Consider the following 22,469-nt stretch of genomic DNA (forward strand, 5'->3'; position numbering starts at 1 on the left):
GGTTTTTTTCTTTTTCTTTTCTTTTCTTTTCTTTTTTTATATGGAGTTCATAATAGTTTACATCAATGTGAGATTTCAGTTGTACATTATTTCTTGTCTGTCCCCACATAAGTATCCCCCTGCACCCCCTGTGCCCACTCCCCACCCCCCTTCCCCTGGTAACCACTGAACTGTTTTCTTTGTCCATGTGTTTGTTTATGTTCCACATATGAGTGAAATCATCTGGTGTTTGTCTTTCTCAGACTGGCTTACTTTGCTTAGCATAATACCTTCCAGGTCCTTCCATGTTATTGGAAATGGGATGAATTTGTCTTTTTTTATGGCTGAGTAGTATTCCACTGTGTGTTTGTGTGTGTGTGGGTTGGGGCTTTTGAATGAGAGAGTGAACTGGTATGTTCCTGGGGGTTTAGAGCTTATAAGAGCCATAGATATCTAGTCAACTCTCTTTTGACGGGAAAAAGTGAGCCCCAGAGAAATTAACCAGTAATTGCATCATTCGTGAGGAGTCAGAACCTGATTATAAAGCTCCCACTTCTCACGTCTAAGCTCGCTCTTCTCCATCCTTCAGTCTCATCAAATCAAAGTGTCATGCATTTACTGAGCTCCTACTCTGGTGAACGATTCATCAGATATGGTCCTTACCTTGAAGAAACCTACGTTCTAGTTTCTTGTTTTTTTCTTTCTAGAAAGCAGGGTACATACTCATTAACAGTCGTTGATAACGAAAGATTTAAACAGTGGTTCAAGACGATAGTAGAAGCCGGATCTCAGAGCACTACTTCTTTAATGGCCAAGTGAACTGTGCAAACGATAATTATTCTTGAAACTCGGTGAAAGGATGTGTATCTTCAGGCTGGGGTAGCCAGAGGAAGACCTTTTCACAGAGGGTGGGTTTGGGGGTAGGTCCAGATTTTCTGGTCTGCCTCACGTGTGAATCCCCACTCATTCTTAAAATTTCACACAAGTGTCAACTCCCCTCCCTAGGGTTCTTCCCTCATAGAATTCTTTGCATTTACAGATACCTCCAGTCTGGTAGTCCACATTTCCTTGTAGTTGTTGGCCTCCCCTGCTAGACTCTAAGCTCCTGAAGGTCACAGACTTATTCTTCATAGCCTGACTATCTGCTTGGTACATAACGGTAACAGATACTTAACATTTGCATGTACTCACATAAATAGGAATTCATATGACAATAACCATTGTCACGGACGGAATCACGCCCCTGCAAAGTTCATCTGTTGAAGCCCTGACCTCCCACGTGACTATATTTGGAGACAGGGCCCATGAAGTGGTAATCAAGGTTAAGCAAGGTCATAAGAGCGGGTCCTGATCCAGTGGGTTGGTGTCCTTATAAAAAGAGGAGCAGACACTTGCCGTGGGCACACTGAGGAAGGGCCGTGGGAGGACGTGGGGAGAGGGCAGCAGTCTGCAAGCTGGGAGGAGTCTCTTCCAGGAGCCGAGTCACGGGGAACCTTGATCTTGGCCTTCTGGTCTCCACAACTGTGAGAACATAGATTTCTGATGTTTAAGACGCCTCGTCAGTGGTATTTTGTTACAGCAGCCCAAGCAGATGAATGCACACACATATAAACAAGCAAATGTGGGAGTAGACATCGCTTTAGAAAGTTAGAGAGGGCCTGGCTCCCCAGATCCCACCACACGTCTTCGAAAACGTGTCGGCTGCCGTCTGTCTTCATAAGGATCCAGCTCTATTGCCAAGTCAGTTTGTCCGTCCCAGAGAACCTTTCAGCCAGGCCTGTGCCAATTATGACAGGAAGTGGACGATTCTACACCTGCATAAATCGTTTGTTAAACTAAGATGAGTACAAGCAGTGTAAAGGAATCAGCTCAGCTCTGCTGTGACCCGGATGAGTATTAACCAAGACAGGCAGTGTGCTCAGTGGGGTTAGATCTGGCTGCTGTAAGCCTGGAATTCGGTGTGCCGGCCCAGGCCGTGTGTCACGGTGGTGCATTTGCCCATGGATGAGTTTCCTGATTAGCATCTGCCCTCCGCACCCTGCCAGCGTCTTTCCACCCTTGTCCTTACAATTCATTTTCCAAAGCGCAGGCAGAGTGGTCTCAACAGAAACCTGATCACGCATTCCCCTTCTGTAGGCTTTCCGCGAGCATCTAAAATAAACCCCAAACCTTGTGTGTTGGTGTGTGAAGCACGGTGTGGCCTGCCTCCTGCCTTCCTCTCTGACCTCCGCCTCCCACCTGTCTCCCTGTCACCCAGTGCTCTCCAGCCTCACTGGCCTTCTCTTGCTTCTTTAGACATGCCAACTTTTTCCTCCCTTTGAGCCTTCGAACTGACTGTGCCTCTGTCTGAGATGCTCTGACCCACTTTGCACAGCTGGCTCCTTTTCTGTCATTCAGAGCCCCACTTAAATGTTGCTTCTTCAGGGGTTCCTTCCTTCACCACCCAGTGTAATGTCATCCCTCTCTGTCGTATCACTTGATTTTCATTTTCTGCACAGCACTTACTCCTATCTGGTTTGTTTATTTGTTTATTGTCTTTTTCTCCCTGCCACAGTTTAAGCTCTTTGAGTGCTGGGACCCTGTCTTTCCTGTACACTGGTTACTCCAGCACCTAGAACAACACCTGCCGCACATGGGCCTTTAAGAAATATTTGTTGAATGAATGAAAGAACCAATGGACAGGTTGACAGGTTGGAGTCCTAGACCCGGGGCAGGACTCGTGCTGGGCTCTTCTTCCTCAGGCTCCTGTGCTGTTCCCGTATCCTTAGTCGCAGGGGCTCTGCTTTCAACAGAAAGGCTCTCTGGGCCTAGAAACACACTTCCTCAAACGTCCAGCTGCTGTTGCTTATCCAGTAGGTTAGCTAATTGATATCCATCAAAAGGTAAAGCCAAGTTCTTTGAATAGGACATCTTTGAAAACTTTGTCAAGTGCTGTCCATCCCCAACAGGAGTCAACTCACCTGCCAAGTCAGTTGGCCAGCCCAGTAAGCCTTACAGCCAGACCCACAGTAATTGCGACAGAAAGTAGCTAGTGATGTGCCTGAACTATTTCTTTGCTGAATCACGGCTTTCACTGAACACTTACTAAGTCCTTTCTATGCGTTCTCTCGCACAATCTTCCTAGCAGTCTAGGAGGTAGGTACTGTGGTGGTTCCTGTTTTACAGTAAAGATAACCTTGCCCAAGATTACATAACGATCATAGAATTGTTTATAGAAAAGGAGTAACTTGGGGAACAGAATTGTTCGTAAACACTGTCAGTTATGTTATCCAAGGTTTTAGTTATCTCTGACCAGTAAACCAGTAAACTATGGCTTTTTTTAGCTATTAATATGACATCTTATATGCTCTCTGAACAGAATTCTGCTGTTCATTCACCTTTTCTTGGCAGGCTCTGGGATCTTGAACTTTCCCGCCCATTCTGTAGGCACTGACTCAGGAAGTCCATTTATATGGGGAGGGAAGGCTAGATACAGATAAAGCTCTGTAAGGTAGAGTTTAGGAGGGGGAAGGAATGCTCATCAAGGTTGAGAGTCTCTTATTGGGGACCCTAATCCCTTTTTAGTAGTGAAGGAAAACATTTTAAATCACTATTCTACCCTTAACAGCTTTACTTTAAAAGCATAAGAATTTATTCAGAGATTGTTATATTAGTCAAAATGCTAACCTAACACTGTTCTTTTGGAATTTTAGTAATTTTTGAATGTTGTTTTCTGGGTAGTAAAAGCTTTAAAATAGTATTATTATCTAATCCTAAGGAAATGGCCACAATCTCCTACTAAAAAAAAAACAAAAGCAAACAAAAAACGTTCATTAACAATTTTAAATCAGAAATAGATGCTTTGATTTTGATTCAGACACTCTGGAGTATATAATATTTCCTTTTTTTGCAGAATTTTATCCCAAAAATATTTGACTCTTGACAATATTTTACCCTATTAGCATTTAGAACAAAGTCACCCTAGATACCAGTCTGCTCAGAAACAGTTTCTTTTCTCAGACCCGAAGCGAAACCATCATCCCCTGCTGAGCATAAGCACCCTGGTCACTGTGTGGTCACACTCCTGTTTGGATGGAAGGGCCCAGAGATCAGGGAGTGCTTGCAGCCTTCCGAGTAACACGTTGTCAACACCTCGGCTGCTGCTTAGGATTTAAAATAAGTGGACGCAGCGTTGTGATTGGAAGCCGGGTTAAGGAGCACCTGTGACCGGTGGTAGAATGCAGAGTCGTCCAATCCACACCCCCAGTTTACAGACCCAGTTGCAGAAGTTTTGCGTCACATTTGAGAATATCTATTTACTGTAACCTACGAACGTCTCTGGAATGCCTGCCGCGTATATGGTGGTGCAGCGCTCGCTCCAAAGGGCAAGTTCAGAAGTTCATGTTAACGTAGGGTTATTAAAGAGAGTAGCATAGGGAACAGGCAAAGAGAGCTATATTTGACCTCTTGAAGTCTCTTTTTCTCGTTTGTACACTAGAAGAGTGTCATTTAGAAATTGCCTACGCAGGGCAGTGGTTCATAGAGGTGGTAAAACATCTGTTTCTCCTGTTCAATGTAAGTGTGCATTCTATCTGAACAAAATTTAGCTGGCCATCCAGCCAGCAGTCACATCAAGAATCATCTTTAGCTTCAGATTTGAGCCCAATGAATAAGCTCGTCACACAGAACAGATATTTCTATCTGGAAACAAGTCAAGATGCCTACCGACATGGTGAGTCCTTAATGAGAGCACCGTGCTGCGTGGTCTGAAAGAGTTAAGAGACGAAAGGCAGACTTAAAGGGGAGCTGATTTTAAATTTTTTACTGCATACCCGACCTACCTGCTGACTGTTTGGCTTCTCTTTTTAAACTTGCTTTTCAGCTTTCGTGCTTCCTGATGTTGGAAGACCTAACAGGCATTCTGAGTCATAGAATCATAAAATTTTAGAAATGGAAGGAATCTTGGAGGTCATCTAATTCAGCTCTTACTGAATTCAAACGCCATCATTGCCACAGCGGTCATCTGTCTTGAAAATTCCCCGTGACTTCCTTCATTAATACGCAAACAACCAATTCCCTTTCCAGCCAGCTCTCTCAGAAGTTCTTCCTCCTGTTACACTGGAATCTGCTAAGTCAGCCATCTCATAACTCCCACTCATTTTTCTTGTTTCCGCTTTTTGGAGGCATACGAAATAGGCACACAAAATAAATATCGTTACCTCTTTAATATTAAAGCCTTTCAAAGTCTTCAGACCGTTATCTTCTTTCTACTTTTCTTTCAACCTGCTAAGTCCCTCCTTCTCTTAAGTTCTTCATTCAGCATAAGACACGATTCTTTCACCATCTTCTGGGTAGACCCCGTTTATCAGTGACCCTCTAATTGTGTTGCCCAGATGGATTACAATACTCTGGATATGGTCAGAAAAGTGAAGGAGATTGGGATTATTATGTGGACTATATATTTTATTATGTGGAATATATACTTGTACTAATTCAACCTAAAATTACATTAACTTTTGGGGAGCAAAACCACATCGTTGACTCTTCCTGAACTCGCCGTCGTCCAGAACGCCTTATCTCATGAAGCGCCTTCAAACCACTTTCTCTTCTGTACTTGTGTAGTTGGTTTCCTTTTTTATTTTTAACTTCACAGAACTGCTCTAGGCTTCAGTGCCCTCACTTTTTCATAAAGGGCAGGAACTGGGCTGTTTCATAAATGTACCCAGATTTACAGGTGCAAAGGTCAGATATCAGCCAGGGCCTGTCAATGTCAAGCGCAAGCTCTTTTCCAGGCCCTGAGGGTCTTCAGCCTTGTCAGCAGGTGATAGGAATCTACGCCCCACCCCTGGCCCTCCTCCTCTTCTTCCCCCTCCCTTCATTTACACTGTCTTGTCCTACGAGGGGCTGTTTAAGACACTCTGGCTTGCGTGGATCCTGCACATGGTCTGAGTTTTCATGACAGACTTCTCTCTCTGACCCTTGCCAGCCCACAGAGGCCGCTGTGATAAGAGTCTCTGAAGTGTTTGTTTGGCTTTCCGAAAGGCATCTGACGAAGTCTCCTCTCCTGTTGAAAGGGCACAGAATCAGGACCAACCTGCTCAAGTAGTCCTACCTCGCACCACGGGAACTGGTGGAACATGGCCTTTCACTCCATTTTCGCCTCCTCAGGTTGCGAGGGGACAAGACCATTTCTCTGCTGTTGACGTCTCCCTGCCACACACAGATGTTGAGTAGGTGTTTGTAGCAAATTCAGCAATGCTTATTTAATAAGTAACTATTTTAGAGAGGCAGAAAGAAGATTAAAGGAAAAAAGAAAATTCTGAAATCAGGCTGGTCCCATGAATTTAGAACTCTGTTCTGTCAGTGTGGTCGAAAGTGCAGGGCATTGGGAATCTGGAGCCAGAGGCCTTCCATCGAAGGACAGGATTGCCGACGTTTCAGACAAGCTGATCAGGAGGTAATCTCCCGCAGAGGAATTTTCAAGCTGTGTTTGACCCTTGGGTAGGCTAGCACGGGTTAGGTTTTCAAGCACTGTGGAAGTGAGTTTGAAAATCTTCTGGTTGGGCCGCCCCGTGGCCGAGTGGTTAAGTTCACCCGCTCCGCTGCGGTGGCCCAGGGTTTCGCAGGTTCTGATGCTGGGCACGGACATGGTACCACCCATCAGGCCACGCTGAGGTGGCGTCCCACATGCCACAACTAGAAGAACCCACAACTAAAAATATACAACTATGTACCGGGGGGCTTTGGGGAGAAAAAGGAAAAAAGAGAAAATCTTAAAAACAAAGGAAAATCTTCTGGTCATGAAAATATGTCCTTAACTGCAATAAACCTTATCTGGCCAACCTAAAATGATTCATCCCTTTGTTTAGATGAAAATATATATTAATCTCTTTAGTTTTCATAATGGAAAAACAACATGCAGTTCTAACTTTGACTTTCTACACTTGTTAGGGAAATTATATATATATTCATTTTCTGATCAGCAAGAAATTTTGCTTTTTATAAAAATACACTTGATATGGTTGGTAGGTGATAGAATTTTCTTTTCCCTAAATAAAACACATCTTATTTTCTAACTCTGAGAAAAGATTATAACTGTCATCATTGATGCCATATATAATGTATTATGTTATATGCATATTCTGCATTATTAAAAAGTAGAGTCATTTATTGGATATTTAAAAATGGTCCATTTTCACATTTCATAAAATAAATCAATGCTTGAACAAGAGAGAAAATTGTTTGTGGTGGCACGAAATATTAACCAGCAGGGCAAGGTTAAAAAGAACTTGGTTTAAAGGAAAAACAAAATCGTATGTTTATATTAGAATTGCTGAAAAGATTAAAATCCTTATCCGAGATGATTGCAATTTGAGCAAATGCAGTTTGGTCTTATGAACAATATCCTTTGCTCATTCCAGTGACGGCATGTAGGTTGCCAGTTGCTATGCGTTGTTTATTTTGGCCTAGTTGATAGGCACATACTATATGGTCTTGTTAAAGGGATAATCATGAGCTTTTTACAAAGAGCTTTTGGTAATAATTGAGTAGCAGAGGTTATTATAATAATTTTTGTTTTCCATTTGCATCTTCTAATGACCCGGGATGATAAATTAGGACTTTAGATTTGTGCTGTATTTTAAATTTCAATGAGTGGAAATATTGGAGGCTATGGAACTTTAGGCGCACCCTCTACCTTTATTTTGTTAACCATGGCTGCTGTCTTGATAGCTCAGTACAGATAGTACAGTGGTGAGAGAGCTGGATGTGGACATCTTACAGAAGCTCGAGGCTGGAGAGGTCAAGGAGACAGGGCAGATGGTACTTTTTGAAAAAGTGAGGCAAATTCAAAATACACCAAGTAGTCTGCATATAAAGGTCCACTTGTTAATTGAATATTTAATGCTATAACAATATTTTATACAGCTAATAAAAAATCTTAAAATTTTTGCATTTTGTATATATATTTAACCAATTTTGTACTTAATATCATTCTATATCAGTTTTTAAAGACTGAAAATTGTGTAAAAGGAGAATAAAATCATAGGACTGCAAAAGACCTTAGGTCTGTTCTAACACTGTCCCTTTTAATGATGAGGAAATTGAGGCCCAGACAGTTCATTTAAAGAAGAACAAAGTACATACATCCCCACATGCTCACTGGAGCTCTCTCTCAAGTACAGGTACGCCCCCACCCGTCACCCCCTCCCCGACACACAGACGAGATGCTGGCTCCTCATATAGGTCAACAGTACTGTGAACATTTGTACGAATTAGAAAAAACAAATTAGCGTTAATTATATAAACCATCAGAAATATTTTAATGTTTTCTCTTCAAAAAAGAAAAGAAAAATTTACTTCTAAAAACTTTAAATAAGGAATGTAATAAAATCAGAAAAAGTTCTAAAGTATTTTATCTTATTGGGATGGAAACACAGATGGTTAATGATTTCAAAAGAACTATTTTTAAAACCTCTGAGAATTATGATTTTATAGCAAGACATCTAAATTGAGCAGCAAAGTCAGAATTCCTCACCATATTCTCTTTTGACACTAAGCCTTGTATCTGTCGCCTTTGTATTATTTCATATAGTTATATCAAAGAACTAGTCAGAGATTTTCTCCATTTTAAGTCTGTGAGAACCATCACTAGCATGCACTGACAGATGTTAAAGAATCTCTGTGGAAAGAATGTCCAAAACCTCTCCAAAGGAAGGTCTTTAAACCATGTCCTTAATACAGAAATGCAAAACCAGATTTAATTGCCCTTTTCCTAAACAGCTCAGACACGCAGGCTCATTTGCTGCAGCATATGGTCTGAGAAAGTGCACAGTGGAGGAGCGTGGTCCTGGGGCAGGCTGGGAGAGAGTCCGTGTAGGCTGGAGTTCACAGAGATCGGGCAGAGCGAGCACTTGAAGTTAAAAGAAAGAAACCCCCACGTGGTAAAAACACAGGCTTTTTCCGTTTTGAATATGCGCACTGGAGACATCCTATTTGCCTTTCAAGACATTAGTATTTCAGTGGTTTTAGTATGAAACATATAAGATTTCTGAAAAACTGTCTGGGGGTTTTTTCCTAGTTAAGATGTGAAAAAAAAAAAAATAGGCAACATTGCATGAAGCTGGGGAGATGTTTTTCTGATAATTTAATTCATTATTTGTTACCACTGAAAGTAACGATTTTTCTAATGGGGAAGAATTAAAATAATGAGTTGGATGGAGCAATTTTATTTGTTTATTTATTTATTTATTTGGATGGCTTACATTTTATTTCAGAGGGAAGACATTATAAGTCTGTATGAAGTGGTAAATTCTTACCACTCTTTAAGGCTTAAGTTTACAGCTCTTACGAGAAGTCATAGGTAATTGAGAACATAAAAATAGGAGGAGGAAAAAAATCTGTGAATCCTCTCATGCTACTTGGTGGCATTAGGCAAGTGACATTACTCCCATGTGTTTTAATGTTCTATCTGTGACATGGGGGAAGTTCTCTTTACGAAGAATTTAATGTCAACCTCTAACTATCTGATAAGACAGTCCGGTTGCTGTGTGTCTAGCACAATGTGACACAGATTTGAGGAAGAATACAAAAAGTAGCAGAAAATAAATGTGTGAGGAGTTAGTCATGGCAGACACAGATCTGATTATTATTGCTGATCTAATTATTAGTAGTGATTTATTAGAATAAGTTATTTCATAGTGCCTTTTTTCCTGTAAAACTAGCCTGTCTGACACAATGTATGTTTATATATTGTGGGACAAGTATTCTTACCATTTTATTGTCAATTTGAAATTGTGTAGAGCTGCACTGTCATGTGGCTGTTTAAATTTTAGATTTTTTTATTTTTTATTTGTTTTCCTTTTTCTCCCCAAAGCCCCCCGGTACATAGTTGTATATTCTTCATTGTGGGTCCTTCTGGTTGTGTAAATTTTAAATTAATTAAAATTAAATGTAATTTAAAAATTCAGTTCCTCAGTCATATTTCAATTCTTGAGCCATCTTTCAAGTGCTGGATAACCACGTTGTATGGACTGTTTCCATTATCACAGAAAGTTCTGTTGGGCGGCAGTGTTTTAGTGTTATTGATATTTTAATTAAGTTTTTATCAGTGCATTTCATTGAAAGGTTACAACGTAAGTCATATATTTCAGATGGCTGGCATAGAGGAGACTAATCTCCTACCAGTGCCAAGAGGAAGCCAAAGTTAAACGGTAAAGAAGGTACATTTAACACACGTGGCAAAACACAGAAATGGAATGGTGGTGCTGCTTATGGGCTGTGATTTTCTGAAACAGTGAACAACACTTGCTAACATTGTGAACACAGTCAATCTTCCATCCATTTATACAGGAATCGCATTTTGGGAATTTAGTGTATACCTCAACTTTTATTTTAAAAAAATTTTTATCTTTAGTAGCCATAGTTGTGGGCTTAGATAATTATTAGCAGGTTTTTCACCCACGTCAATGTCTAGCCACAGAGGCAGGACAACTCTGTTGTGCAGAAGATGTTGTGCATTACAGAATGTCTGCGTCCCACCCACCCCTGCTGAATGTCAGCCTGGTCACTGTGACGATCAAAAAGCACCTCTAAACATTTCCAACAACATGTTACAAAACCTGTGCTTTATGGTGGACCCAGTACTCAAGACAGTGGCCCAGCCAGCCTCTTAAGATCATCATCTTAAGCCTGTTCCTTTGTTGGATACATTCTATTGATTTATCTTTTTGTTCCGTATTTTTTAAATTAAAAATATAATGCTGCTGTGGACCTAATTCTTCTTTTAACATCTGTCCTTATTCATCCCTTATAGGGTTAGACTTAATTAAGTGACCAAGGATGATAAAAGAAAAATTCCTCCTTTACATATATTATGGACTTTTGTTTATATCCATGGGAAAATACGGCTGCATGGCTTTGAGCATTGGCCCTATGAATTTGTTCAGTGAAGTCCTGGGTCTCCTTAAGAAACACATTGGAAATAAAACAAAAGAAATAATTATCATAAGGCCGTAATGCTATGTAGATGAAATGAGAAAGATAAACGGACTTAAAATCTAGAGCGACACTTCTTAATCTTAGAGGGCCATAGGTGACCTTCAGGCAATCTGTGAGCCCCTTGAAATAATAGCAAAATTATGTTTATGGGCATTTGTGCATTTTTTAGAAGAAGGAGTCCATTGATATAATCAAAGGAATGAGGAAAAACTAGTTAAATAAAAGAATAATAAAATCTCATTATAGAAAGAAGGCAGAAAAGATAGATTCAGGTCTATAAAATCAAGAAGGGAGATGGTTGTTAGGTCAGAAGTTAAGTCTACTATTGAAATGGTAAATTTAAAAAGAAGCTTAAAAAAAATGCTTCTTGGAAGAACAAATGCTGAACCCATAGAAATTATTATCTTCCCCTTCCAAGAAGTGGTATGTGCTAGAAATAAAGTGGGTTCACAAAAGGCTTGACTGCATCCAGAGTTAAAGAGGCAGGGCTGAGAGGGGACAGGTGAAGTGAAACGGCTCTGCCTGCCCCTCGGTCGTCCCTGAGCCGCTGTGGGAAAGCAACTGGAGCAGATAAATCACCGCAACCCTTTCCTGACTGACAACTGAGGCTGCTCTCTTATTTCCAGCTGTATTGTGCTCAGTGCTGGGAAATGTGGACCATTCAATGTGTGGTTCTCTGAATTTTGCTTGCTTTTGTTCAGTGCTATTTTGCCTCACATCCTTAAAGGAAATTCAACATTCATTTCCAAAGAAATTGTTTTCATGTTCGTAGAACACTTATGTTATGATATATTTTAAGAGAGGGATGCTTATACCGTTAAAATAAGTAGGATTTGCATCAAAGCAAATGTTGAAAGCAAACTCCACCCCTGAATTTACCTTCTGCAGGCATCCACTGTTGACTTAATTGTAGCTGGAATGATAACTGGGAGTGCCCTTGTTCTCTCCATCACGCCAACACTAGGGTACCAGGTGTCACTGGGTTTGTTTTGATGATGGTGATGATGCTGGCGGTAGTGATGAGTATGATGATGGTTGATGATGATAGCTAACATTATTGAACATTTATAAGGGCTTGGCATGTGTTAACTCATTTCAAGTTCACCAGAAGCTAGCAGAAAGGCATAATTATTATCCCCATTTTACAAATGAGGAAACTGAAACAGAGAGATACAGTAACTAGCTCAGAGTTGCATATTTATAAGCGATAGAGCTGGGTAGGCATCTAGTCATCTGGCCCATACTGTTCATCACCGTATTGCCTCCTCTGTATTTTTATACTTAGGCCAAAATCTCTCAATAAAGTAACCATTGAAAGACTGCACAAACAATCTGGGAAGGGTTTGCTGGCACATTCATTTTAAATCTTGTTATGTGGAACAATGGATACCCAAATGGAAAGACTGAGAAATGTAAGTGGTTATCGAAGGCTGCAATACTGAAGGTCCTCCTGAGATTACGCTGGCAGAAAGGCCCTTCTCAGAAATACATTCGTTCATTCGTTCTTTCCCTGTAATAAAGTGTCTCAAAGTTAAAGCAAGGCTAAACTCCACATTAATTGTATGGCTGCTGTTCCTGTCGAGGAAGAAAGTCACTGACCTTTCTGTGTCCTGGATGTCACAGAACGGACAGTGTGTGCGGGAGAGGCAGCCAGCTCCAGGCTGTCAGTGGGTCTATGGAAGGGACTCCTTTTAGGTGCATTTCTGTATTATATGTTGTTATTGCCTGACTTTTTTTTGTCTTTCTGAATTACCCTAAAAGATTCTGTCATCACTCAGGGAAAACATGTGTTACTCTTGAAGGTTGGTGAGGTCACAGCTCTGTCAGAGGGCCTTGTTTTACTGGTCCTTTGGGATTGCACAGGCTGGCCTGTGCTCCGACATCTGACTGTCCACCTTAAAGGTCATTCTAGGCCAGATTTTCCCGAGTGGAGACCAGAGAAGACTGCGCCAGAGTCACCTGGGGAGCTGGTTGAAAACTCGTATTCCCGAGTCGCACCCCAGATTTCCAGATCACTCTCTGGGGTTGCTTACGCCCATTTGCATTTTAAACAAGCACCCCAGGTGCTTCTATGGCCTCAGAAGCGTGAACACCACTGTTCAAAACTGTTCAAAAGGCTACATTCAGTGAAACGCGTTCGTCTCGGGCCTGTCGGAGGCACAGGCGTGACTGAATCCTTGCCCGTCGCTTACGGTCCCTAGGGAAGATAGCACCTACGTTGAAATAACTATAATACAAAGAAAAAATTAAGTGCCATAAAAGCAGAAAGAGCTGCTTCTGATAGCAGAAGTCAGAGGGTCTTCCAGAGGGTTTTGTTCTGTTTAGTGCAGAGTCAGTGCATTTGGGGATTCTTCGTTCATTCAGCATGCATCAGGGCCTGCAGTTGCTTCTCATCTCCCTTACCAGCTCCCTGGATAATTTCCGGAATTTCTGTAGTTTTTAGACACGAAGGCAAAGCAGTCGTATTATGAAAGGCTCCTGCCTCGAAACATGGGGACAGGGATCTGCCTTCCGGAAGTTACCGCGCGTCCCTGCACGCAGGTGTTTCTGGTTTTACTCTTTAATTGGAGACTTCTAGCATTTGTGTGGCATGAGAACATTTACACCGAGAGCTTCCTCCTCGGTGTCACTGGGCCCAGAACTTTTGTCCCAAGTGTTTGTGACGTGACCAACTCTTTTTATGAAAAGTCATTGTTTCCCTCCTCATGGTTAGTTTATAGTCCACCTATGAGTAATGCTCCTAAAAATAAGTAAAAAGAAACAGGCCGACAATGAACAACGGACGGAGAAGAGAACTAGCATTTCTTCACCCCTGTGCCCAGGCGCTGTGCCAAGCAGATTTCAGAGAGGTTATGTAAATGTACTGGTCCACACAGCTGCTCAAGCCGGGGAAACGGAGGTTCCAGATAATCCGTGACCTGGTGACTTTTCTCCACAAGCGTCTTGTTAATTTATTGATGGACCTTTGAGTACCTGCTGCATGGGCACTGGAGGGATGCAGAGAGAAATGCAGCGCCAGATCTGGGGGAACGTACAGTCTAATGAGAAATCAGAGGTTTACATGGATAACCGATACCAGTTAGTGCAGGGCACTAATGTGTGCATTTCCTGTGTTGGGCGTTTTCCAGCTATTATCCCGTTTAACCTTCCCAGCACACCTGCCAAGTGGAATCTCTGTTACACAGATGAGGAGGTGTTACCCAACTAGTACGTAGCAGGGCTCAGGTTTGCATCCGCAGCTGTGACCGCAAGGCCTCTGTCATCCTTGGGAAGTCGAATGACACTCTTCATGCTGCCCCACGGAATGCGAGGCTCTCAGGAGGTGCATTAGATGCGTCCGCCCTGGATACTTAAGAAGCAGTAGGATTTAGATAGACAGAAAGTTCAGGAAGCGCTTCACCAGAGCAGAGGTGCAGAGGAGTACTCGGGGTGACACTCGGCCATTGCACTCAACCACACCAGATCTGCACCCTCGCAAGAAGCGGACCAGAAGGGTGAGCCCTGGGAAGGTCATGTCGTGCCTCAGGCTTTAGCCTGGGATGGGGAGACTTGAAGGGCTCAGTTCAAGAAATACATGCATTAAAAAATGAACCAAGCTTGATAACTAACTGGATATTTCAAGAGAGGGGAAGGAAGGAAGGGTGAACATGAATCAAGGCAGATCGAACGAATCACTGAGTCGCTGTGAGGACAAATGAAAGAATCCAAGAGAAACCAGTTAGAGCTCCAGGTGAGGGGGAGACGGGCCGCCTTCACCTGTCTGGGAACTCACCCTGTGTTCCCCGTGGTGAATGCGAGTGGAATATGTCCTATAATTGCTGTTTTCTAAGAACGTAAAGCTATGCCTCACTTAATATTCCAGGATATCTCTTTAATTTTTTTAAACAAAGGAAATACGATCTGTGCTGTCAGTATACACACGTATATACATGTATGTAAATATACATGTAGAAGGACTGGAAATTGTGACTGACTTCATTATTTTCCAAATTTTAGAAAAGGTCATTCACTTCTATAATCAGAAAGAAAAATAACTTAAAAAAAATAAAAGTCAAAGTGCCTAAATGTTTACTTTCTGACCCCTTCTAAATTCTTCCAGAATAGCTAGTCAGCCGTTGTGTGGAGACTGTCTGTTCTATGTCTGCCAAAATCATTTTCCAGTGACTTTTTTTGAGAACTTTGTTTCTTCATTTTCTGTTTATATAAAATTATTTTGATTTTAAAATTAAAGTACTTGAAGTATATATCTAGGTATATAAAGATTTGTGGTTTTAAACCAATAGCAATATTTCCCCTCTCCCATACCTTTTCATAACGTTGAGATTAAATTCTTAAAATAGTTGATCAAGGAAGGAAAGCACATGAGTGTCAGTTTGAACTTGGTCTTATAAAACGCTCGGTGTTGTATTGAGCGCAGGGAGCTGGCGGGAGCGTCACGGCAGCCCCCACTTCAGTTACGGTGCGTCAGTCCCTAGTACTGAGGACGTGCACTTAGACTTTTTTCCATTTTGCTTTTGCAAAATTTACTTTACTTTAAAAGATTTTAATTTTAGAAGAAAAAAATGTATCTGGAAGTTTGTTTTTCCCCTTGCTGCTCTCTGACTTTAATTTTGAAAAGTCAGTTTCAAGAACCGACTTATTTGAATTTCAGTGTGGAATACATTTTTATTTTGTTTATAAAATCTTTGAAGGCAGCTTTATGATGAAAATTCTGATACAACTAAATTACTTTTCTGTCAAAAACAACAATTTCTCAGATACTAGTGTTAACTTTTTTTAAAAAAAGAAGTGTTAACTTCTTTATCTTGAGCCAACAGAAATTAAAATTAGAATTTGGATTTTACTTTAAACTAATTGTCCATATTATGATGTGAAGAATTCATGGAATTTTTTTTCTTCCTCTTTAGGAAATACCAGAAAGGAACCCGAGTCCGGCTGCGGCTGTTAGATCTTGAACTCACGTCCCGGTTCCTGGGAGCCACGACGGACACGACTCTCCTTGAGGCGGATGCGATTCTCTTAGGACTCCAGGAGAGTAAGGACTCCAAATCAAAAGAGGAGCCTTGTGAGAAATAGAGGAACTTGGCTGAGTGTTCACTTCTTTTTCGTTGAACACAGATATTCATCAAGAGCTCGATTGGAAAATTATGAATAAATGATTGAAAGAAGACATAACAAATGAAACTATAATTATAGCTCTTACCTGTTAGAATTTTCTTTAGCTGTGTCTCCCCTGCCCCCTTTTTTATACCCGTTCTTTCCTTGGATTGGAGTAGTGTAAAACGTACTGAGAAATTCTCCCTTTCAATAAATATGTTTCTTGTGCTATCTGTATGCATGGCACTGTTCTGAACACCAAAGAAACAGCAGTAAACAAGTTAGACAAAATCGCTTGCCTCGTGGAGCTTACTTGGACTGGAGGAAATAGACAGTAAATAAGTAAAGTCTATGGTATGTTAGACAGTGATACATGCTAAGGACAAAAATAAAGCAGGGAAGGCAGAGGATCTGAACAGACATTTTTCCAAAGAAGATATACAGGTGGCCAACAATCACGTGAAAAGATGCTTAATATCACTAACCATCAGGGAAATGCAAATCAAAACCACAATGAGATATCATTTCACACCTGTTAGAATGGCTATTATCAAAAAGACAAGAAATATCAAGTGTCAGCAAGGATGTGGAGAAAAGGGAACCCTTGTGCACTGTTGGTGAGAATGCAAACTGGTGCGACCACTATGGAAAATAGTATGGATGTTCCCCGAAAAATTAAAAATAGAACTACCTCATGATCCGCTATTCCACTTCTGAGTATTTATCCAAAGAAAATGGAAACACTACCTTGAAAAGATCTGTGCACCCCCATGTTCCTTGCAGCTTTATTTACAATAGCCAAGACGTGGAAACAACCTAAGTGTCCACTGATGGATGAATGGATCAAGAAGATGTGTAACGTATGTAGATAATGGGATATTATTCAGCCATACAAAAGAAGGAAATCTTGCCCTTTGTGACAATATTGGCAGCATGCCTGATGGCATTATCCTAAGTAAAATAAGTCAGAGAAAGATAAATACCACAGGATCTCACTTATATGTGGAATCTAAAACAGAAAAACTGAGCTCATGGATGCAGAGAACAGATTGGTGGTTGCCAGAGGGGAGGGTGAAATGGGTGAAGGGGGTTAAAAAGCACAGACCTATAGCTATGACATAAATAAGTCTTGGGGATGTAATGTACAGCATGGTGACTATAGGTAATAACACTGTACTGTATATTTGAAAGTTGCTCAGAGTGTAGATCTTAAAAGTTCTCATCACAAGAAAAAAAATTTTGTATTATATATGGTGATGAATGTTAGCTACTTACTATGGTGCTCATTTCACAATATATACAAATACTGAATCATTGGGTGGTACCCCTGAAACTAATATCAAGTTATATCTCAGTTATATCTCAATAAAAAAATAAATAAAATAAGGTAGAAAATGGGGTTATGAGATGTCAGAGTGTGACAGGTTGAAATTTAGGTGTGATGTCAATGGAAAGCCTCACAGAAGAATATACTTGTTTTTGTTTGTCTTTTAAAATTTTTTTTCTACTTTTTTTGGATGTGTAATTTTGTTTATTTTTCCACTGATATAGTAAGTATTTAGAAAAAGCTCTTCTAAGAGCTTGTTTAAAAATTGAAGTATAATTGGCATGTAACACTATATTACTTTCAGGAGTACCACATAATGATTCCATATTTCTATATATTGCAAAATGATTGCCACAGTAAGTCTAGTTAACATCCATCACCGTACTTAGTTTCCAGGAATTCACTTTTGAATAGTATCTGAAGGAAATGAGGGCGCTAGCCACATGAGTCTCTGAAAAGGGTATTCTAACAGAGGGAACGGCTGATGCAAAGGCCCTGAGGCAGGCCTGTGCTCATCCAGTTTAAGGAATAGGGAGGAATCCATTGTAGCTGAGTGTAAGAGGAGCAGAAGATGAACCTGGAGAAGTGAGGGAGGCCTCGGAGGTCCTACTATGGATTTCGGCATCTGTTTACTTGGATTGAGGTGGAAGGTCTTTGGAAAATTCTGAGCAGAGGAAGGATATACGCTGACATTTTGGCAGGATCCCTCAGTAGACTGAAGACAAACAAGGGCAGCAGCAGCAAGACCTGTGGGAGACTTGGAATCCAGGCGAGAGGCGATGGCAGCTTGCATGAGTGTGGTAGCAGGGGCGGTGGTGAGGAGGGGTTGCAGTCTGAGACTGTTTTGACGGCAGGGACAATGGTACCCCTAACGTACTGGATATGGAGGATGTGATCAAGAGTGCAATGAGAGAAGACACCGAGCATTGTGGCCTGGGCCACCGGAGGAGTTAACCAGGAGGGGAAGGGCAGGTGTGAGGGGACTGCGGCAAGCTCTGTTTTGGACATGTTAGATTTGAGACGCCTCTTAGCCAGCTGAGTGGAGGTGTTCTGAAGCCGTGGGCTGTATGGGTGTGGAGTCCCTGGGAGAGGCTCAGACAGAGGATGGAGACTTGCAAATCACAAACGTTTTATCATACTTCACAAATTATGTAGGGCAAGAATTCAGGTGGGGTCCAACTGGGCCATCTTGTTCCTTGTGGCATCAACTGAAGTCACTCAGGTGCCCAGCTGGCTGGTCTAGGAGGGTCCAGACAGCTTCGCTCACTTGTGTGGTCTTTTGGCGGGGGGGCTAGAAGGTTGGGTTCAGCTGGCTGTGAACCAGAGCATCTACATGCGGCCTCTCCTGCACGGTAGAGTCAGCGTGGTGTGACTGTTGCATGGTGGCTGGCTTTCCCCAGAGGGAGCATTCCAAGAGAGCCGGAAAGAAACTACACAGTTTGTGCCTGCCTGGGAAGTCACGCGGCTTCGCTTCCCTCAGCTGGTTATACACAAGTCATCAGGCCGGCCCAGATTCAAGAGGCGAGGACTCCGACTCCACCTCCTCGTCCAGGAGTGGCGCTGTCACGTTGTAGAAGGCCCGATGAGATGAGAGGGATTGTTGGCGTCATCTTTGGAAACTAGTCTGCACATCACCCCTTCCCAAGGTCACACTCCAAAAATCCCAGATCTGAATTTCAAGCCTTTCTGCTCTCTTAATTTTGTGTGCCCAAATGAACGCTTTTTCAAAAATCTTTGAGACTCCAACCCATTGACTCCCAATTCTTCACTCTTTTATCATCTTTATGTTCGTACCACCCTGCTTACCCAGCTTCAAAGTCCAGGGCACATCATATAATTACTCCCTTGCAAATCAAGTACTCTTACATCCTGTCCCCTTGCTCCCTCCATTGCTTACCTGGCAAAACTCCAACTCTCATTAAATCTAACTGTGTGCATACTTCATGCCTGTATCTGAGCAGCTCAACATTACAGGAGAAATCGCACAATCATTGATTGCTATCTCTTTAAATCTGGAGTTGCAGGTTACCGTATCAGATTAACATACACATCTAACTTCACTCCCTCCAAAGCCTCACTAAGACTATGACAAAGGAAGATGGATGGATGGATGGACGGATGGATGGACGGACGGACAGATAGATCTCACACAAAAAAACTCAAGTATGAGAAAAACAGGAAAAAAGACAACAGCAGCAAAATTTTGCAATCTAGAGGGTAGATGGTTGAGTAGAAATTGACATAGCAGGACCGATAGACAAATTCTGAGCTGGCACTGGGTGAAGCTGAGAACCAGCCTGATTACTACAGAATCCCCAGAAGATTCAGGAAGTGGCAATACTGGGTACTTATGGATCTGGGAGTGAATTTGGGGCAGAGGGGTGACAAAATAAGAAGGATTGAGTGAAAGCTGTTTGAGAAATAAGAACCTAGATTCCATCCTCCACTCCACTCTAATGGTGTGGCCTCCCTACTCCGCCCACAGTGACCGTCTCTCCCCAACCTGAACACAAGTCTGGCAGTTTAGTGTTTGGGTTCTGCTCTCTGTCTTCCTTTATGGAAAGGATGAAAGGGGGGTGGGCAGTAAAGCAGTAAGGCAAATGCACCAAACCGAATTACTTCATTGTGTTCTCGAGACTGGAAGCCAAGGGGAGTGTCCTCGGAATTGTGGAGGAGGCATGGTCAGGAAAGAAGACAGAAACTATATCCTCTGATGTTTCAGATCCTGCAACCAGACCCTAAATTCCTGTTTTCAAAGGCTCACCACCAGAAAATGCCTTCTCATCTCATCTCTTACGACACCAATCTAAACGCTAGGTTTTACTCACTCAAGTTTCCAGGTGTACTGGGTTGAATGATGTCCCCCAAAAATTCATAGCCGCCTGGAACCTGTGAATGTGGCCTTATTTGAAATAGGGACATTGCAAATGTAATCAAGTTAAGATGAGGTCGTGCTGGGTTAAGGGGGAGGGGGGCGGGTCTTAAAGGCAATATGACTGTTGTCCTTATAAGAAGAGGCAAACTTGGACACAGAGACAGAGAAACACAGGGAGAGCACCGTGTGATGACTGAGGCAGAGATTGTAGTTATGTTGCCACAAGCTAAGAAATGCCAAGGATTGCCAGCAACCACTAGGCGCTACGAGAAGGTATGGGACAGATTCTGCCTCTGAGCTCTCAAGAAGGAACCAATCCACCGACACCTTGATTTCAGCCTTTTGACCTCCAGAACAGTGACAGAATGAATTTTTGTTTTTTAAGCCACCCAATTTGAGATAGTATGTTATGGCGGCCCTAGGAAACTAGTACACCAGGCATATACGGGAGTATGACGTCTTGTCAGGGATTCATTTCCCAGCCTGCCTCGGAGAGCAGCTGTCCATCGCTCCCATGTTTGACCCCAAGATTCTCTTTGCAGCGTATGTTGTACCTCTAGTTTCCTGAGCTCATGTAGTATTCTTTCTTAGTTCACTTCTCTATTTAGCTGTCCTCCATTTGCAGCCTTAATGAAAGCATCCTTCAGGGCCTCAATCTAGAGAATCAGTCCCCCGGATGCCAATCACCTAATTAAAGTCAACCGGGTTGGGATATCCAAGAGAACCAGTTTTTAGCAAACAATTTTAGTTCCTTTGGTATTATTAAAGGCAAGAGTTTGAGTCAAGTCAATACTTTTTTTAAGAAGTCAACGCATGATGACAAACAGAACAACCATCTTACAATGTTTCTCTTTTGGCTAGGCCCTCCAAGAAGCAGACACCAAGACAGAATTGGAAGTGGAGTTCTGGGGCAAATGCCTGTGAAGGATAAAAGGGAGAGGGCACAGAAGTAGACGGGGACAGCCTCAAACTGTGATGTTGATCTGACACCTGGGAAAGAAGGAGGGATGTGTGGGAAGAGAGAGTGTAGACTGAATTGCAGCTCGGCAATTCTCCAGGCTAGTGGGGCACTCCAGAGCAAAGCTTGCCTGTTAGAAGAGTCCCTTATTAGGCAGGAAAGACCCATTTCTGGTACTCCCACTGAGCTCAGTCATTGGAGATACCCAGAGAGTATCGCCTCAGCATGAACACCAGTGGATTATGAAGGTACAGCAGCTCAAGGCTGCCCACGAGCTACACTCCAAAATCAGAAAGCTGTGCATACTTAATGTACACAACTCAAAGAGTTTGAGGATAAGTAGAGCGCCATGAAACCATCGCCGCCATCAAGGCCATAGACATATCCATCAGCTCCCAAAGTTTGCTCCTACTCCCTTGATTATTTTTTTTTAAGGGAGATCTGCTACCACAATTTCCAAACATCCTAGTGCTGACACAAAAACTACAGTTCTGGTTCGACTCCTGGTTATCTCAGCAAGAACCGAAACTTGAGATAAATGAATTCTCAGTCATAGCAGGTTTATCATGTCTTTGTGTGAGTCTAATTTTATTTGAAATATAGATGTGTCATAAGAGTTTCTCAGCCCTTCCCAGTATCATTTTTATTTGGTCTAAGATTTAATTACTAAATGTAGTCAACTCTTTAGTTGCCCGTTATGTAGAGAGGTACAATAGTGTGGATTATCCTAATTATTTGTATTTAGCTTTAGAATATACATATATTTATTTTCTATGAAGCAAATAATTTTTTTAATTGTGGTAAAGTATACATAACATAAAATTTACCATTTTAATGATTTTTAAAGAGTATAATTCACCAACTTGAAGTACATTCTCAGTGCAACCATCACCACTATGGATCCCCAGAACTTTTTCATGGTCCCAGACTGAAACTCTGTTTCCGTTAAACACTAACTCCCCATTTCTCCATCCCCCTAGCTGCTGGTAACCACCATTCTACTTTCTGTCTCTGTGAATTTAACTATTCTAGCTACCTCATATAAGTGGAATCATAAAATATTTATATCCTTTTGTGTCTGGCTTATTCCACTTAGAATAAGTGTTTTCAAGGTTCATCCATATTGTAGTATATGTCAGAATTTCATTCCTTTTTAAAGCTGAATAATATTCATTGTAGGCGGATACCACATTTGTTTATCCATTCATCTGTCCGTGGACATTGGCTTGTTTCCATCTTTGGGCACTGTGAATGAT

General features: G+C 41.8%; 1 protein-coding gene across 1 annotated transcript in view; it reads left to right on the forward strand.

The window, feature by feature from the left end:
- Positions 1-16,344, forward strand: part of MRPS28 (mitochondrial ribosomal protein S28) — a 100,755-nt gene extending 84,411 nt beyond the window's left edge. The window contains exon 3 of the mRNA XM_023648421.2: positions 15,864-16,344. Coding sequence (XP_023504189.1) covers positions 15,864-16,032 — 169 coding nt within the window. The 3' untranslated portion in view covers positions 16,033-16,344. The remainder of the gene's footprint in view (positions 1-15,863) is intronic.
- Positions 16,345-22,469: the final 6,125 nt, after the last annotated feature.

This window comes from Equus caballus, chromosome 9, assembly GCF_041296265.1.
Source record: "Equus caballus isolate H_3958 breed thoroughbred chromosome 9, TB-T2T, whole genome shotgun sequence".
In the NCBI taxonomy this organism is placed as follows: Eukaryota; Metazoa; Chordata; class Mammalia; order Perissodactyla; family Equidae; genus Equus; species Equus caballus.